The sequence below is a fragment of the Micropterus dolomieu genome, linkage group LG21 (assembly GCF_021292245.1).
Source record: "Micropterus dolomieu isolate WLL.071019.BEF.003 ecotype Adirondacks linkage group LG21, ASM2129224v1, whole genome shotgun sequence".
Taxonomy (NCBI): Eukaryota; Metazoa; Chordata; class Actinopteri; order Centrarchiformes; family Centrarchidae; genus Micropterus; species Micropterus dolomieu.
In genome coordinates, this window is record NC_060170.1 from 3,244,624 (window position 1) to 3,264,983 (window position 20,360).

The following is a 20,360-nucleotide window of genomic DNA, read 5'->3' on the forward strand; positions in this document are numbered from 1 at the left end:
TAGAAAAATATAAGAAAGATAAAGAAAGATTATTATTAATATTATTGTGGCTATTATTAGCCAAACCTCGCTGTCCTGTGCATACCGAATAGGCTAGACACCGGTGTGTGTCAGTGTGTAAACCCCTCCCATCAGTGGAGGACAGCGGATGGCAGATGATGCGCACTGCGCGTCTGGCTGAAAACAGAGCGCGCGGCGCAGACAGGAGGCACAGCACAGCACACACGCTAATATCCGTGCACAGAGCCAGACGGACACATACTGTATGATTATCGCTGTTTGAAAAGGAAATGGAGTTCAAATAGGCGTACTACTTTACCTTATGGACTGAATGCAGTGACTGTCGCTTTGGATTTCTGAATCTCACGCCTAGGCAGTCTGGATAAAAAAATGTGGAGGTACACGAACTTGTTCGCCTGTCTGCTTGTTTTATGTAAGGATGCCTCTTCACAGAGCAAGGTAAGAAATGACACAAAATAGGCAGGTTTCAGACAAGTTTTATTCACTTTATTTTCCAGGATTGCAAGGGCTATTCAGACTCACTAGTTATCAATGTTTAATCACAGCAGATGCTGCCATAACAGTATTTTAACTTCCTCTATCATTCTGCTCAACTTCACCTCTTATCTGCTTCATGTTCTGTGCCATGGTACGTCTGCTTCAGACAAATGACTGACTTGACCAATACCCAACATTTTACCCAAGCCAGACCTTTACATTTTCTGTCTTAAGCCAGCAGATGGTTCAGGTTATGTGTGATTTTGTATGATTAGCGGTAATCCTCCCAATGAAGGCTTTTGGGTGACACAGGTAACAATAACTTTATGTAATGATATGTCCAGTGAGTGCAGGCCTGATGCCAGCAGAGTGTGGGAGAGGTGGCACTCAGTGGGGTAACAGTAATATCTGGCAGCCCTTGTTTGTACAGCTGCTGGACTCCAGTAACCCCTCACTCTCCCTCAGCCTAATCCAGCTCTACACACAGTCACACGTGCACGCACACACATGCACGCACGCACACACACACACACACACACACTGCCAGAAGTTAAAAAACATGTCCCGTACACATTATATATGAAGACCACAGGCTCTGTCGGATATTTATGGCCATTTCTGGTGTGTGACTGTCAACAGAGACCAAATCAGCAGCATTGTAGGTCAGTGAAGAGTAACCCCCCCCCCCTGAAGAAGAAGTAGTAGTAGTAGTAGTCGTAGTAGTAGTAGTAGTAGTGGTGATAGGAAGTGGTATTCACAGTAGCAGCAGTGTTTGCAGTACTATTAATTTCAACAGTGATAGAAGGAGCATGTGGTAGTGTTAGTAATAGTAAAGGTCTTGTAGTATACTATGTGGCCAACAGTGGACCCCTCTGTGTCTGGTTTGGTCTAGGCCCCATAATTCCTATGAATGGACATCTTAATGCTACAGTTTACAATGATCCAGACAACTGTATGTTTCTAACTTTGTGCCTGCAGTTTATGTTTGGCACCGTCCTGTTTCAACATGACAATGTGCCCGTGCACAAAGCTAGCTCAATAAAGAAACGGCTTCCCAGTTTGGTGTGAAACAGCCTGCACAGATCCCTGACCTCAACCCCATCCAACACCTCTGGGTTGAACAGGAACGCTGACTGTGGGCCAGATGTTATCACCGAACATCAGTGTTGAACCTCACTGATGCTCTTGTGGCTGAATGGGAGTAAATCCCTGCAGCCAGGTACCAACATCCTGTGGTGGACAAAGTATTCAGATCCATTGCTTAAGTAAAAGTACAATCCATGTATGGTTCGTTCTTTGATTATTTCGTTTTCAAAACCGAATCGAAAAAAAAAAAGTTGTTTTTTGTTTTTTCAAAACGGAAAAACAGATAAACAGACATCGGTTTTTGTTTTTTCTGTTTTAGAAACTAAAACGGAAAAATATTGATTTTGATATTTAATGTGTCCAATTTTTGTAGCTTTGTATGTTACACTTGATAAACCTGCAGCAGATGGCGGTGCCTGATTAAATGTAAATAAGATGAGCTTGAACATCGACATAAGTGACAATATTATATAGCTGCAGTACCAGAGGCTGAAGCGACATAGGCTAATATTGGTTCAACGTTCAGTTTGTAACTCACTAGCAACTGGAACAGGAACGCTTTCCTGAGAATCCTGATTCAAAGGTCCTGGCCTTCCGTACACCCCAACCATGTTCTAACTCAGTCTTTTCTGTTGAATATCATATATCTGCCTTTACCGTCACAAACTGACGCTACAGGGCTTCCCCCACTGCGTTGACCTATGACACTATAGATCCCCAGTTCGTTACAAACGCGGAAAGGCCTTGACCATGGGTCCATATGTGACGAGTCAGGGACTGAGAACGGGTTGTAGGGATACAACACCGTTCAAAGATAGAACAAAACACAGCTCCTTTGATTTCTGTTTTGGTTTTAAAACAGAAAAAACAAACAAACGACTTGTTTTTTTGTTTTTTCCGATTTGGTTTTGTAACGAAATAATGAAAGACCAAACGGATTAAGTACTAATACCACACTGTAAAAGTACAATGTTACAAGTAAAAGTTCTGCATTGAAAAATTTTCCTAAGTTGAAGTATGTAAATATAATAAGGAAAATGTACTTAGTATTAAAGTACTCAATGCAGTTGGTTGAGGTGGAGCTTATTTTGAACTATTATATATTATATATTATATATCGGACTGTAACTAATAATTATTCTTATTACGAATCCATCGGCTGATTATTTTCCCAATAATCGACTGATTGTTAAAATTCTGCAAATAGGAAAAAATCCCAATGACCCAGATCCCAAAGTGACATCTTCATAATGCTTCAACATTATTAACACTACATTCAAATGATTAATATAATTCATTTGTGAAGCTGGAACCATGATATGTTTTTGCATGAAAAATTACTTAAATAAATAGTTGCCAATTAATTTTTTCTCAACCGACTAATCGTTTCAGCTGTACTTGTCCCGTATAAACTGTTTGGGAGTTTAATTCCTTTCAAAACATCATATTTTAAAAACTCTTCATATATTTTGTATGTAAAAAGCTTAATTTGTAAAGTAACTACTAAAGCTGTAGTGTACTTGAGTAAATGTACTTAGTTACTGTCCACCACTACCAACATCTGGTGGAAAGCCTGAAACCAGAAGAGTGGAGGCTATTAGTGTAGTACATTAATGCCCATAGCTTTTAATGACATGTTTAACCATCACATATGGCTGGACTGTTCAGGTATTCATACAGGATAGTTTTGCAGTGTCATTTCAGAGTGTATGTCACTCTAGATTGTATCAATTTATAATTGTAACAAATTAGTTGTTACTTGTATGAGATTAGAGTCTCTAGTAATGTAGGAAAAGTAGTCATAGAAGCAGTACTTTCAGTTGTATTAGTAACAGTTGAATGTGAAGACAAATAGTAGTGGTAATACTACTTTTAAATTAAAGCAGCATCAGTAGTGATAATGGTAGTAGTTGTCATAGCATAATTATCATTATTATTTTATTGCCCAGCCCTATATAGAAGTAGTAATGGTAGTGATAGTAACTGTAGCTAATGGTGGTAACAGTAAATAGAAACAGTGGTGTTCTAGTGGTGGTTTACAGCTGTGAGTTGAAGAAAACTTGATGAAGTAAATTGTGAAAAGTGTGCAATAGTCAGTCACAAGATAGGTGCGACCTAGTGGACTTCACGCACTGACCATGAATGGCAACGTCCCCTGTCCATCCAGGCATCTTTGTTGCCCCATCTCTCATCTATCTACTATCAACTCATTAATAAAATGTATAGAATGTCCCCCCAAAAGTATTTTAAACATTAAATGAACAAATGATGAATATTAATAATGAATTAAATAAAGTTGTCACTTTAGAATCTATTCAGGTGAAGTGCTAAAGTCAACTGAAGGTTTTACAATAAATCCACAGTTTATTTATCTTTGTCTCTACTCACAACACATTCCTCATCATGCAGCAGTGTAACAGCTCCAGTCTTGTGCCCACTGGAGATGCACAGTCATAGTCTCTGTAGCCAGACTAGTGGCAGTGGCATTAATGAGAGACAAAGCCTGCTTAGAAGCGGGCATGGAGGGCACCAGAGGGTGGCGTGGGAACCATCGTGTGCACCTGCTTCGTGTTTTGGTTGTAAACAAACCCGAGGACAATCAGTGCTAGGTCAACTGGGGGATAGAGAGAAGGAGACAGCAGACTGGGATGCTCAGTTTGCCTCTGTGAAACAGTCCAGTCAGACATAGGGTTTGATGATTAAGGTGCTATGGTGCCTTGTAGCCTACATGAAATTACATTTTGTTGTGCCATGTTATGCCAACATGACTTCATTTAATTGGGGCTGTCACATGGGGCTTGCTGAAGAGTCAACATTATCAAATCTACAGAGAGTCGAGTCTCTCTGTTTGTGGTTAAAACAAAGCTATAAGCTGTTGGAAATGAGAGGCCAATGCCTCATTCACAATAAAGCAATGACCCTGAAAAAAACTTACTTTTGATGTTAGTGGGAATGGGTCAACGTTCTGACCCAGGTGCACGACCCTGCACGTGACCATTGTTTTACACACGTCTGAAATTGATTGGCTTTCGTACAAAATGGTCAGCATGGGTATTAGATTTTAGACTATTCTCCTCTGTAGATTGTGGGCATGACTTCTAGCTCCCTCACTCATGACTGTTCTTGATCCTTACATTAACTAATTGAAGTTTCACCATCATCTGCGTGGATGCCAATCCTAAAATCCAAATACAATAAGTCAACAATAGTAACAATAAAAAGGTATCATAGAGGACTCAAACCTCAGTCTCGTGCCTGAGAATCCTGAGTATGACCCATTTACTCACCATGACCTCTTCATGTCATGGACTTTGTCATTCTTTACACTGCCATGTGCATTCAAAGACAACTCGGATAAAGACGGTTGTCTCTTACAAACTCCAAGGGATTAAATGAGACAGGAATATAATTTATCAATGAGACAGGAATATAATTTAGTTGTACATATTCTGTAGATAAATGGTGTAAACATGTATTTTCTATTTTATAAATGGCTGTCAAGTCTTTGCTTGTGGAGTGGACTTGCAAAAAAATGGCTGAATTCTGAGCAGTTGTGATGCTAAGCAATTAATATTCCATATAAGCTTAGATCCACGGCTGTTAACATCTGCACTATTATATTAAATAATTGTCATCTCTATTGACACTTTATCTTACTGACAACACTACCCACCAGAAGGTTTATTTATTTTTCGCTCAATAAAAAGTGAACAGTATCTTTCGCTGGCCACCAATAACCTCTGCAGCTTTTTAATGTCTCCCATAAACATCTGCTGTAACAAATCATCTGGGAAACAGGCATTGGCACGTCTATCATTCCACTCATAGTTGAGGTCACCAGACACACACTAATAATTAGGGAAGTGTCTCTTTGTGGTTGTGAATGGATTATTATAGTATGTGGATTTTATTAGGGAGCCATAGTGACAGCTTGATTTGTATCTGTGTGTTTTCAAAAGAGACGGATGATTTGATTGTTGCAAAATAAATCAAGTGTGAAAACCCTGGAACTCTTCCAGAGTTATTTAATGTTACTGTGGCTAGAGAGGAAACTTCACATAAGTAATTCATTAAGTTGTTTAGTATAACAGTATTTTCATAAAGGGCGATTTGTGTTAGTCTTTTTCTCATGTTCTGTGTCATGATGTGCTGTGATGAGTTCAGAGAGGGCTGAGACACATAAATAGACCCAGCAGGAATGTAGATGTGTACCCCCAAAAGCAGCAAGTGCTTAATACACTTTGTGTTAAGCTAATTAACATCCCAGTGCTAATGCTAGTGTTTTTGTTTATAGTCTGAACCACTGACTTCATGGTTCATCTCCAGACCGAAAGCTTTAATAGAATTCCCCCTTTGTACCAAGTTAATCTTTACAGTGGCACAGTAAGACTGTTTATCATAAGCACTGCTAATTAGATTAAAAATCAGGCGGACTCTTTGCAGTGGAATGTGGACCCCGGTTTTGGTCTTGAGTACCCTTGACAGGAGATGGTGTGGATTTTAAAGGGATAGTCCATCCTTTAAAACCACAAGCTTGGTGGGTTTAAGATTGATTAGAATTAGACTTCATGGTGCCTTTTTTGTGCATTTGTGGGAAAATAGTTCAAAAGGTGTGGGGGGCTGAATTAGCTGCAGGTCAAAACAGGAATCACAGCACTACTGTTTAGGTTGGAACATTTGAGTTTTGCCACAGGATATCTCCACTGCCTGCCTTTTTCACCACCCAGTTGTCCCAGTGATTACCAGCTGGCCAAGCACTAAAAGGAGAGGATATCCTTGTATGAACAAGACTGTAGATACAACAGGCCTGTGCTTCTGAAACACTGACCTTTAACTCTGAAGCTAACGAATGAAGCAGCCATTGTGTAACACTTCTTGTGTTTTTAGCAATCCTGAGCACAATTGGGGTTTCACTTCATCACTGTCAGGGTGTGTTAGCTGTTCAAGGCTGCAGCAGTTGATCTAATAGAGCTCTCTGCTGCGTGCAGGCTCTTTTCCTCCTATTGTGCAGACATGAGTTCATGTTTGAGCCGTGTTCTTTTTGACCTGAAACTTGACTGCACTTGATAGGTCAACGCCAAAGACTCAAAGCTCAAAGCATGCGTTAAATACTCTGTACTCTTAATTATTAGCAGTCTTAATTGTGTTGCCTGTTCTCATGCTGGTAGGTCAGCTTGGCATGAGATGTTGAATGGTCAGTTAGGCATACCAGCACATATGATTTGACAGGAGGAGGAGGCAGCTGCTCTGATTGGCAGAATAATTTAGATTTTTCATGATAAGCTGCAGCCAAATTTTTCTCCTGCAGCAAAGCCTGAGGTAAGGGTTTAGTCCTTCCTGACTAGACAAATCATTAAGTACCAAAGTAAATCTGGTTGGAATTTCTCTGACTTCTCCAACTTAAAGTAACCTAAGCTCATGTTGCCATGCAGCAGTCAGTGTTTGGCTAGGGTTGAACAATGCAGCTCAGCAGGGCCGTAGGCATGGCCTCTGTTAAAGAAGTTTAATCTGCTAATCCACTCTGTTTTCATGTGGCTGTAGGATTTGTCAACCTGCTGCCTTTTCGCTTGACATAGGTCATGACTCGGCCGGCTCTGCACACAGGAGTCCTGCCCCATATCAGGACCCCCTCCCAGTAATAGAGGAGAAATCATACCCTCCTCCATACCTTCCCCCATCACTCAGCCTGCATTCCTTCACTAATGAGCCTCCACCACCTCCACCACTCCTCCCCCTTTCTCCAATAGGAATACAGTAATCCAATTTAGGGCTAATAATTATTTTCAGCATTGATTCATCTGAGGATTAAAAGTGATAAATGTCTATACCATTTTCCCAGACTCCAAGGTGACCTATTCAGATATATTTTTTGGTCTGACCAACAGCCCAAAGAAGTTTAGTTTAAAATCATATAAATAAGAGACAATTAGCAAATATTCACATTTGAAACACTAAACTAGGGACTTTTTTAATATGACATATGCTGTTTTGACATAACCAGGAGGAATTTCTGTTTAAGTTTACTTTAAACCTATTTTCCATTTCTTGGAAAACTACCTCACAAAGAGGGAATGGTCACTATTTTGTAGAGATTGAATTACGAAAAGATTGATCCATCCTAAGAGAGAATACTACTGTACTGAGAATACTACCTCCTCCCTTTAGTCACATGAGAACAGGCGCACAGCTCATTAATGAAGAATCTCAGTGTTGGTAAACTCTCTTCCTGATAAAAGTGATACCACATGTGCGCCCATCCTGCAGTTTATAGAGGTCTCACCGGACAGAGATGACAGGCCAAACCTCCTCCATCACATGATCCAACAGTCATCACTCCAAATGATGGAACTAAGTAAGATGCATCCCATGAACTGAAAACATGAGTGATAGCAAGTGACAAACCAAACTAGTACTATGAATAGTACATGCATGATATGAACATGCAATATACAGTATGTATTGATACATCAGAGTCTTGTCTGTCATTATGGTTGTTTTCAAAAAGAATGCCCTTTGGTGCAGACCATTTAAGTACAATGCACAACAGAGGATAAAACTATAACCAGTCCACTCAGCCTCCCTGTCCCACTATAACCAGTCCACTCAGCCTCTCTGTCCCTCTCTGTCCCACTATAACCAGTCCACTCAGCTTCTCTGTCCCACTATAACCAGTCCACTCAGACTTTCTTTCCAACTATAACCAGTCCACTCAGCCTCTCTGTCCCACTATAACCAGTCCACTCAGCCTCTCTGTCCCACTATAACCAGCCCACTCAGCCTCTCTGTCCCTCTCTGTCCCACTATAACCAGTCCACTCAGCCTCTCTGTCCCACGATAACCAGTCCACTCAGCCTCTCTGTCCCTCTCTGTCCCACTATAACCAGTCCACTCAGCCTCTCTGTCCCACGATAACCAGTCCACTCAGCCTCTCTGTCCCACTATAACCAGTCCACTCAGCCTCTCTGTCCCTCTCTGTCCCACTATAACCAGTCCACTCAGCCTCTCTGTCCCACGATAACCAGTCCACTCAGCCTCTCTGTCCCTCTCTGTCCCACTATAACCAGTCCACTCTGCCGCTGCCTCAGCCTCTAACCACTGCGCTCCCCCGCTTTTTAACACTTACAACTGAACGAGCACTCTTGTAGTCACAACATGTCAAAAACAGCAGTAAGGCCTTACACGTCTCACTGAAAGTAAAGTTTACTAATTGAATGCAGAAATCACAGCTAGAGGTGATATGGATCACTTAGTGTTCTCCTCTGGTGATCCATTAAATCAGTGATTAAGGTAGATGCAACTTTATTTAAGCTGAGATACAATAATGCAAATTATCATCAACTTTAATTGTATTGCTTTTTGTACTGTTCAGTCTTCACTAACTTTAATCGCACCTCACATAACCCCCTGACCCTCAGCTGGTGAGCCACACATGTATCTCTTACAGGGTGTCAGCTGTGTGCTGAGTGTAACCTCTCTGGGGCTCTGTCCTCCTGCGGCCGCAAACACACCAGCTTCTTCTCTGCTGCAGCTGCTGATATGGCTCCTTACTTTTTTTCCATTCTCACAGGGTTTATCAGGACAGGGGGGCAACCACATCGACAGAAGCAACTCAGGGTGGCAGAGCCTATACAGCATAAGCATAGACTGTAGGATCATTAGCACATGTCGACAGTGTTGTGTATTTTTTCTCTCTGTCAGTAGGGTAGAGATTAAAGGTCGCACTGAAGGTTTAAGTCAAAGCAAAATGACCTATTTTTAAAATACTCCAAAAAAGAACAAGTACATAAAAACAACTTACACTAACGAGAGTAAATTCAGTACTTCCAACCCTTCAGGTTTTGGGAGTACTACTGCAGCCTTTTATGTCTCCAGAGAGAGCTGATGTCCTCAAGTTATGTCACTGGAGTCAGTGTTGTTGGTACTAAAGATGTTTGAAGATGAAAAAATCTGGGGTGTGGCATTAGAAAGAAGTGAGGTGACCAGACCTGTGTCGCTCCTCATCTTAAGGCTAGAAACTTGGGCTTCATTAGCCACTACTAGCATAACACATAAAAAGTAAGAAGAATGTGTGGAACAAAAAGGACGATTTCTCTGGTTCTGCTCATAGACTGTATAAAACATTGGCATAGTGTCCATGACATCACCCATAGGTTTCTGAAGAGCCATTATAAAGCTCAATGCAGACGGCTCCCGGCAGCTCCCTGCAGCTCCCAGTTGCTCCGACTGGTGCAATATTGACAGTGCCTGACGTTGGCTAATCCAAAAAATGGGCTGAGAGGTGGAGCTGAGGGGCCCAAATGAAGCCTGGATGTGTCACCATCTAGCAGCTAGCCACCTGAGAGGGCACACACCTGTCACTCAAAGTGGCCACAGTTGTCATTAATGGGTAACTTACAGAAACCATATCCGTTTTTGTACCAGGCATTTCACTTGTTTATTTCTGCTGTAAAGTGTAACATGGAGGTCTATGGAGATTCACTCCAGGCATCATGTGTAGAAAGACAATGAATATCCACACGAAACTTTGTTGAAAATCTGGTAGGAATAAAAATAATGCGATTTGAGACACTAAATCCTGTCGAAATTCACACACTACTTAACTAAGTAAACTAGTCCACTATTTAGAAGTAGAATTAATTGAAAATTAAGTGGAAAAAGTCCAACTCACCATCACCACATTATTGCATATTTTCTACATATCTGATAAATATTTAATAAAATATGTAGTAAATTTGTGTAGTTAAAGTCTGGTGTGAAAGCAATCTCCACTGGATGCCAGCTCGCATCACTCTCATAGGAATTGTTGAATGTCTGCTCAGGCTGCCATGCATTACTTTCTGTTAATAAGTAAGCCATGAACATGTCCTGCCAAAGCTCTGTCATCATACATAGCAGCCAAAGGCCTGCTGGTGGTGTTGTGAGTTATGTTTGTCTCTGAGGCTTTCCTCTGAGACCAGCTAACATTCAAAAGTGGGGAAGCATGTGGTTATTTTTCAGGAACATTTTCCTTCCCTTGTTTTTGTTTCCCTACAATAAAAACAATGATTTATTATTCATGGAATACCAGCAGGGGTTTAGACTAATGGAACTGATGACTGGAAGAACACAGGTTTCACTGGTGGAAGAAGTGCTCAGCCCTGGAGCTGCTTGTTTAGTATAATACCACAATAAGACATTTCTACTACATGCACTTTAGTGCAAAAATTGGACAATTGTAGTGACAACACAAAAAAATACTCAAAAGACCTTTTTTTTGGATTTGTAAATGGGAAAATTCACATTCTGTCTTCCAGATCTTTGGGGAGACTGAGCCTGTTCGGATGACATCAGAAGGTTCAGACTGCCGCTGTAAGTGCATCATGCGCCCTTTAAGCAAAGATGCTTGCTTGCGGCTGCGGAGCGGCAGTGTACGTGTGGAGGATTATTACACTGTGGAGACAGTCAGCTCCGGATCTGACTGTAAATGCTCGTGTACTGCCCCACCATCCTCCCTCAACCCCTGTGAGAATGAGTGGAAGCTGGAGAAGCTGAAGAAACAGGCCCCTGAGTTATTAAAGGTGAGGAACGATGAAACTTGAACCACTATATGTTAGAATCAAAGATGAAATTGACTAATCTTGACTAATTCTATTTGTGCATTTGACCACTAGGAGTTGCCAAAGTCAGAAATGTTAAAATCATACAAATAGGAGCTTTAAAGTACTAATCATCATAATTCTTCCAAATAAATAATTAAAAGTATATTAGGAACTATAACATAAAAAACAGCCAGACTATAGCACTCTTTTTTGCCAGTGTGTCAATATCTAATATAATATAATTGATTTCTGGTACACCAGACAGGATGGAGTTTAAGAAAAAAGAACCAAACTCAGGAAGCCCACTTGCGACAGTGTTTATTACACCTCAGAATGAAAAAAGTATCAGGTGGAAAAACACACTAACAATTCTGCTGTTGTTTTAAGAACCTTCCCGGCAGTGGGGAGCAGCAGTTTTTAGTGCGATATGCCCAATGTAATGTTTCTTATGTACAAGTGGAATGGCAGCACTAAAGAAAAGGTCAGAGAGTCATTAAAATTATGATCCTCTGGCAATGATGAATACCAATACCAATTTAACACCACTCTGACCGGTAGTTATTGAGATGTACTATATCTTGCTCTAGACCAAAATGCTGACTGATGTTACATTTAGGATACAAAATGCTATTAATAAAAAAATATAATAAAATATTGTAGAGCCAAAACAATTAGTCAATTCGCTAAAACATTGCAACTGTTTTGATAATTGATAACAGAACCAGCAACAAAGGACAAAAATAGTAATAATAATAAAAATAATAATAATAATAACACATGCACTTATGTAAAACACAGCTACAAAGTGTTGGAGCTTGCAATCTAGAAGCCCACATGTAAATTAAAATAGTACACACAGTTTAGTTAAAAACAATATAAATAAACTTTCATTTTTCACAGGAATGAGAATAACACTATGTACCAGATGAAACAAAAGGCAGTTCCTGATGTTTGATCTGACTCTACTTTAAACTATGGATTAACCCAATAATTCTCTGGAGGAAATATTTGCATTGAAAAGGAAAGGTCTATAATAATTAAGATGGTCCCTGAATGAGCCCCAAACTGAGAGCACTCAGCTGCTTATTGAGCAGAGTGCCCATGTCAATAGTGGTAATCAGAGCAAGTGTTTTGGGAGGACACTTGAGCTATTACTCCATTTGAAAAGATGCACATAAAGCTGTCAGGTTTATGTTCAAAAGATGGTGATTAACGCTAGTTGTTCTCCTTTTATGACTTGACTCACCAGCTCCAATCTATGGTGGACCTCCTTGAGGGAACACTTTACAGCATGGATCTAATGAAAGTCCACTCCTACATCAACAAGGTGGTGTCCCAGATGAACACACTGGAGGAGGTAGGAAAACAACCAAGCTCATGTTCTTCCTATAATCAAAGTTTGGTAGGAGACACGCTTACCAGCTTATGTCATTTGATGGACTGTGGTGATAATAATGATGTTATTTTGCAGACAATCAAGACAAATCTTACGCGAGATAATGAATTTGTCCGGGACAGCATGATGAGCCTCACCAACCAGTTCAAGAGATATGAGAACTACTCCAACATTATGATGAGCATCAAGAAGGAGATCTCCAGCCTCAGCCTGCAACTGCTACAGAAAGACTCCTCTGAGAGCAAAGCACAGGTTAGAAGAACAAATAGTAATTAGTATAGTACTAGTAATTGTTATAGTAATGATAGTAGTTGTAAGAGTAGCAGTACATTACAGGCAGCAGTTCTGTAGTACTTAAGTCCAGTCTCAGCCTTAAGTCTCAGTCTCCAGACAGTTTTTCTATTATTTCAGTACATTGGTAAATTTGGTGCTTTAATTTACTTGTATCACTCTCAGCCACCGGTCTCACCTATTTTTGTCAAAATCCACCTACCACCGCCTACTTTTTTTTTTTATCACCATAGGAAAGAGCCTGGCAGTTGTTTCCCCCGTTTCCTGTCTTTATGCTAAGCTAAGCTAGCCACCTGCGGTAGCTTCATATTTACTGTTCAGATTGTGAGTTTCTCATCTAACTCTGAGCAAGAAAGTAAATAAATACATATCCCAAAAATGTTTCCTTTAAATTGGCTAAGTATCTTTTTAAATTTACAATGGATCAGATGATGTTGTGTTTGTTAAAGGGGTCGCTCTCTTTGATAAACTTAAAGGGAAATATTTCCCTCAGCTCCATGGAGCATTTGAGTGTCTGTCAGCTCGGCAATTGTTTTGGTTTAATGGCCCACAACTTTACTGTTTGGGTCTCATTGCTGTCATATGCACCATTTTCATCAGCAGGCTGCTGCTTGCAGATAAAAATCTCTAAAAGCTCACAATACACTCCCAGCTCAGCACCAAATGGCAGTCAGACAAAATTAGCAACTAGCCATTGATCCCAGTGGAGCATTTAACTGCTAAAGAGCCAGATATTTCCTTTAGGTGGAGACCAAAACCGAGCTAAAAGGAGAGTGAATATTGGACACACAGCTGCAAATGAATGCTGATGTTGCTGTGTGTCTGCTAGATGTGTAAATAGATAACCGCTAACACGCTCCCCATATCATCTGAAAAGGCAATAATGTCAATGTTGTGTTAAAAGCTTGTTTCCACTGCCTCAACAAGTGTTACTGTAGCTGGTAGCATTGTGCAAGAATATTTTGCCTTTTTGCCCACGACAAATAATGGAACATTTAGGCAGATTTATGCGGTTTCCTGACCTGTTTCAATCAACAATCTAAATCCAAAGGGTCCAACTGTGTGATTAAAGTGTACTGCAGCTGATCCTCACTATGAACAATAAGACACAAGTGTGAACAATATTGAATCAGCACTGTTTTGTTTTTGGACTGTCTTGATTCAGTGTCCAAACTCTTGTTTGGTCCTATCTCTGACTCCGCTTAAGTGGTCTTGACTACAGCCCTTAGTAGCAGATACAATAGTAACAGCAGTAGTACTAGTAGTAGTAACATTGGTAACATTATAAACACTAGGACAAGTAACAGTAGTATACACCTACGCATCATTTGTATGATAATTTATGTTTTAATTTAACACAGTGGGATACATTATCAAGATGGATATCACAGGGAACAGGGAAAAATACATTTTCATACACAAGCCAATATTACCAAGTGTCTTGACATAACCTGGATGTTCATGTTTACAGGACACTAATGGTGAGAAAACCAAGGAGGCTATAAAAATACCCAACAAAAAGACCCCTGTAGCCAAACCCCCACCCAAACCGCCCAAAGAAAAGGTCGTAAAGCCCAAGAAAGAGGTCATTAAACCTGGGAAGTCGGTCAAGCCTGACCCTACAGCCAAAGCCAAGGTGGTTGGACACCAGCCTGGTGTGGTGAGGGGCATCACATACTACAAGGCTGCCAAGACCGACGAGGATGAGCACAGAGGAGGTGAGGGTTTTCTGGTTGGCTGGGACACTCTGTATACTCTCCCAGCATAGTGGTGTGTTCATAGAAAGCCACACTCTCTGAGCTAAAGCAAACAATGTGCTGGCACTTTAGCTGAGTTTGCACTCCCATCTGTGTGCGATCATCTGTGCGTGATCCACTGTGGGTGCTGAAAATAATCCAAATTAGTTTCTTCAGCTATCTAATCTGAACCCACATGCCACTTTGCTGGATAAGGATCAGCCAGCAGCTAGAGAGTCATAGAAACAGAGTCAGGATCTATTAGCTGGATTTAGTTTCCATTTGAGGACACTATAAAATTTTCCTGAGAATGTTTTAAATGTGAAAATAAAATAAAAGCTGGAATCCATTACTGTGGACACAAGATCCCCTGAATACAAGATTTATTCCGGCGTTGTTTTAAGGGAAGCTGATCTAGTCAGCGCAGGATTGGATTGCTGGTGCATATTCAGCAGGCAGGAAGTCCAAATCTTTTATTGACAAAATACATGGACCTGATGGAATGCTGTCTCAATGGAGCACTGCCATGTCCATGACATGCCTCAGCTTCACTCCTTACAACAATGTGTGGGGACCCTCACCAATGCAGAGAAAACATTTCCTGACTCCTTCCAATCCTCTTTAAGTGTAGTTGACTGAATAGGTATGCTGCATTTGCACAGGACACACGTACATAACACTGTCAGACCTTGTGTTCTGCCATGTATGTGAACCTCAGTGAGCCAGCCACCCTTGTCAAATCACTGGAACGTGTCCACTGCATTTCCATAATCTCTGGCAAAGAGAAGGATGCAAGAACACTTTTTCATTGATACACCATGATTTTTCCTCAGCTTGGTAACTTTGGTCTAACGGAGCAGCTGAGTTGGAGTTCAGGGACTTGCTCAGTGGCACCTGAGCAGATGTTGTAGAAAGAGAGGGAAATATTAAACACTGGCTGAAACTGCCTACACTCATTTTACCAGCCAGCAAACTTGAATCAACTGCTGCAACAACCTATAATGCATTTGGACAACTGACTGTTTACAACAGGAACTGTAACATTGAGATTAAGGCATTTGTAGCCAAAGAGCATCTTGCAGAGGTATCCATCCATCTTCATCCTCTTATCCGGGGTTGGGTGATGGGGGCAGCAGCTCCAGTTGCATGATAATACAACAGTAAGTGCAGACTATCTACACTGCATTACCATGCCTCTACATCAGAATGCACACAACACTCAACCAGAAAACTGGCTGTAAATTAGGGAATTAGTGTTACATTTAATTCCAGGTACAATTTAAAACATCTTTATCTTTCTACTGTTAATTGTAAAAACCTTCTGAGAATATTGTTTCTACTCCAGCCATCATCGGGTCCATGTGTTCAGAGTATGTGTGTCAGGAAGATGCACCACTTATGTAGCACTGCTGTGATCTTCTCACATCTGTCAGGCAGCACAGGATGTCAGAGTATGAGCACCAGAAGGAGATGCTTAGATTGGATTTGAATCAGCTTGGTGTGACTATAGAAGCCTGAAACACTAGACGACAAGAGGCAAGAGTCTGACCAATCTGGGTTTACGGGATAAAAAATAATGCATATTTTCCAAAAGATAGTAATCAGTATTTTACTGAATTTTATCCCATATATATTATATTATATACTGTATTATGCAATCATTTAGGTTGCAGCAGTAATAAGAAGAGGCAGGGTTAGGAGGGAAAGAAGATAAAGAAGTTCAGAGAAGAGGAAGTTGGGGTTTTGTGTGTGCTGCATTGCTAATGTGCCTTCTTTGATGTGAGCTTCTAGAACACAGCAGACTATAATATGTCTCCCGCTGTCAAAGAGCTGTATACTGTACTGTACAGTGAATGAAAACCTTAAAACACCTTTTATAAAGACTTTTGAAATACTATTTAGAGACAATGTCCCTACACACTACTTGATCATACTATCCTAAATGTAACAATCACTAACAAGAACAAGAAGCCACTTGTTCAGTATTACTTCCCTCTATCTCCACTCAGCCTCAGGACTGTGTGTATTTTCAGTGAAAACTAGCTTGCAGAATCTAAATCTTCTGGCCTAACTCCGAACTTCCTCCCCTCCCTTCTAGACCATTCTGCCAAAACGTACACGGTCCATCATATCACAGAAAACCAGTCAGAGGACGGAGGAGCTGAAATGGTCCTGGAAACTGTGGAGGGCACCGTGGCTGAACCCATTGCCACCACTGCAGTTCCCACCACTACAACTACTACCACCACCACAACTACTAGCACCACAACAACCACCACTGCTACACCCAGTGCTATCACCACACAAAGTACACCAGCACCTGAAAGACCAGCTCCGACCATCGTGCTGGTTCTAGACAACTCCAACAACAACAGTCGGCCCAGTCTCCACAGAGCAGGTACACGCTATATGCTCTGTAAATAAACTTGGTATTCTGTTGCAGGCCGTGTTGTAGTGGCAGGGACCAATTTCGCAGCACAAAGCGTATAGGCCCAGTTTGCCAAGAAATGTTATGAGTGTGAAATCGATTTAAGCCCATGTTAATGTAAGTCATTCCCCCCAGGCATACATGCTGAATGTTCTGCTTGTTTCTTCCAGGGAAGATCCTCAACTGTGAAGGCACTCTAGCATCCATTGAGCAGCCAGAGAAGCAGCACAGTTATGGGCGCAACGAGGGAGCCTGGATGAAGGATCCCCTGGCTAAAGACTCCAAGATCTATGTCACAAACTATTACTACGGCAACAACTTGGTGGAGTTCCGCAATCTGGACAACTTCAAGCAAGGTGTGCTTTAATTGGGTCTTCTTACAGTGCCCTAATTGCCAAACAATTAGTCCTAGACTCAAGTCATATTTATGTTTGATACAAGGAGTAAACTGGAGTCCCACCATAGGTACTTTAGGCTTGGGTTTTGAGTCTTAATTCAGTGTCAAATTCCACTTGTTGATGGCACCCACGTACTAGTTGCATCCATAATCAGTGTTCTGCTTTAATTTTATTCCCCACAGTAACTGCTTTATTTCACTCTGTGATACAGTGGGTACATATAAAACTGGTAACATCCTGGTGACCTCTATTTTGCATTGCATTGATACTGCATAGAATACTCCAATACAATCACAATCACCTCCCTTAAAGTTGCCATTTCTATCTCTTATGGGCAGTAGGAACGGAGGACTCAATAACAGACAGTGAGACTGAAGTTTGATTGACAGGCTCCAAAAATGTGCGATGATGATATCCAGGCAGAAAGTCTTCAGAGCGGGCAAGCCGGTGCGGTGAGCAGGCAGGCGGCAGAGACAGAGTGCTCGTGGAACAGAGCAGGCAAACGGAAAGCTCCTAACTATGGAACAAACACCTGAGACCCAGGCGAGAAAAAACACAGTAGTCAGGAGCAGTGCAAACAAGCAAAGCAAAAAAGTACTTAATATCCAAGTTGCGGCCGTGACTTGTATACTACATATGTAAACGGACAATATGGCAAGGCATAGAGTGTTGAGTCAGTGTTAAAATACTGCAGGTCTTATATATGGAGATGGCTGTCAGGTGTGTAGAAGAGCCACAGGTAATAAATGATTGGAGCCTTGGGAGGAGAGCCAGGAGTGCCACACCCACACACACAAACACAGGGAGAACAAAAAGGTGACCGACAAAAACACTAGGAGGGGTAAACAGAAGAAACACTAGAGCTGAGAGGCTGGTACAGCCGTATCATGACACTGTCACCTATCTCCACTGGAATCAGGAACTTGCAGGAGAAAACACAAGTTGTAAAATCAATTCTTGGGCCACTGTAGGCCTAGAGAGGCAAAGGTACTGCATGAGGTCAGTAGTTGCGGCAATGGCAGTGGCTGTGACACACAACTCATGGAGACAAGTACAGTACTGTAAGTACAAAATGAAGCAATTTTGATATCAAGAACATTGCAGCCTGAAATTGTAGGAGCAGGGGATGGGTGTGTCTTGATTTGGTTTGAGGTGCATTCCACACTGTCAGACTTTGAAAACCTCTGGCCTGCTACAGCATAGCTTCATAGCCTATGCACGTAGCTACACTGTAATCCCATAAATCTGTCAATCAAATCATTAAGCTAGCTCAGATTTAACTTGACCAAGATTAAGGGCTAAGAAATGAAAGTTCTAACCAGAAGTGCAAAAAGCAGAGAAAAGTAATAATAATAATAATAATAGTAATGTAATGTACGCTATAAATAAATACGCTAAGATACATTAACATATATGCAGTATAAAAAGTATTAACAGTATGAGCACTTTTAACAGTATGAACCGAATGAAATGAATACACTAAGATATATACAGCATGTACAGCAGTTATAGTGGACAATGGGAATTGCAGGTATAAGTGTAAGTGTAGATCTACAGTGCAGGTGTAAGTACGAGTAATGAATATCTTCACTTTTTCATCTTTTTCATCATCAAACTCAAAACACCATTATCATCCCAACATTATGATCTAACTCTAGTATCACCCTGTTTTAATGTATATCTGTGTTTTCTCTAATAACATGTGACATTGATTCATGTTGATTGTCCAGTGAGCTCTGTGAGACTGATGAGATCTGTGGAATGCAGGTCTTGGTTGTTTCATGGCTCCACTGGGTGGGAAAATCAACTCCGTCCACATCCAAATCAACTGAGGAATAGGATTACACTCTCTAAGACAGTTAAGATGATCTCCCCTCATAGGACTTGGTTTGTTGATCTAGATGTGTTTGGACAATGGGCTTTCTAAATGCACTTACATGTGAGGCGTCCTGCAGTGCGGTGAGCTCACAGCTGTGTGCGGATGACTAGGTATTTGGAGTGGTGGTGATACCTGCTGTTCCCTGACATGTGCTCTGGCCTTTCCTTTGAACTTGGCACAGCAGAGAGGGATTAAGAGTGTGGGCTGGACTTAGGGATGGGGATGGTGGTGATGGTGGGGAGGGCGAGGATGGTGGTGGGGGGGGGGCAGTTCTACTGCATGTTGTTTTTGTCCTCCACTGGGCTTTCCTTTTATTACCATTATCTAAATCAGACTACCTGAGGTTGGAAGGTTAGAATAGCAGATGTGATTAGAAAATGACACCTCCATACACGTGTTTGTTCAGAAGTGAACTACTAAACAAACTGTGTCACTGTTACATGAAGCCAGTGTGTACACAGTCTGGCATTGTAAAAACAATGTTATTGGCTTTATGAAGGGCATAATATCAACTTAGCACAAGTGAAAGATAATGAATATATAAGCACTACAACTAATGACCAGCTTGCTATATATTATCCCGCTTATTGAATGGCTGCCTGTTGACCAAACATATTAATCATTTTAAATGTTTGAAAATTATTTTATTGCAAGCTAAATTTATCAATTAACACATTGGCTCCTCAAGACTGTCTAGCAGAGCTGGTTTTAGGGCAAGTCCGACTCAAGTCTCAAGGAATCATAAACAAAATGCATGTCATTTGCATGTCTTTCGGGGCTGAGCATTTGAACTCCATTTGAACATTTTCCTACCAGAGTTGCATTAATGACGTTGTTTGTATACCTGACCAAGCGCTTTCAATGCATGGGCCTGATAACTGAAGATTCAAACATTATGTCCGGCTATACGAGGCTTACCTGGGGGTGTCTTAATTACCTTTTTATGTTATAAGATATTATCAGGTAAAAACACAAGTCTTCAGTGTTTTTGCTTTTAAGTCTCAAGTCAAGTCTTTAGAGCAGACAAGGTGTCAATCAGCAAAATTAGCAGGACTTCTTGACTACAAAAT

The 20,360-nt window shown here is 41.0% G+C and overlaps 1 protein-coding gene across 1 annotated transcript in view; it reads left to right on the plus strand.

Annotated features, from left to right (window-relative positions):
- The first annotated feature begins 225 nt into the window (after nt 1-225).
- LOC123961033 (olfactomedin-like protein 2A) overlaps nt 226-20,360 on the plus strand; it is a 24,630-nt gene continuing 4,495 nt past the window's right edge. Inside the window, exons 1-7 of the mRNA XM_046036132.1 lie at nt 226-459; nt 10,878-11,141; nt 12,412-12,519; nt 12,634-12,810; nt 14,321-14,567; nt 16,684-16,983; nt 17,184-17,369. Of these exons, the coding sequence (XP_045892088.1) occupies nt 391-459; nt 10,878-11,141; nt 12,412-12,519; nt 12,634-12,810; nt 14,321-14,567; nt 16,684-16,983; nt 17,184-17,369 (1,351 nt within the window). The 5' untranslated portion in view covers nt 226-390. The remainder of the gene's footprint in view (nt 460-10,877; nt 11,142-12,411; nt 12,520-12,633; nt 12,811-14,320; nt 14,568-16,683; nt 16,984-17,183; nt 17,370-20,360) is intronic.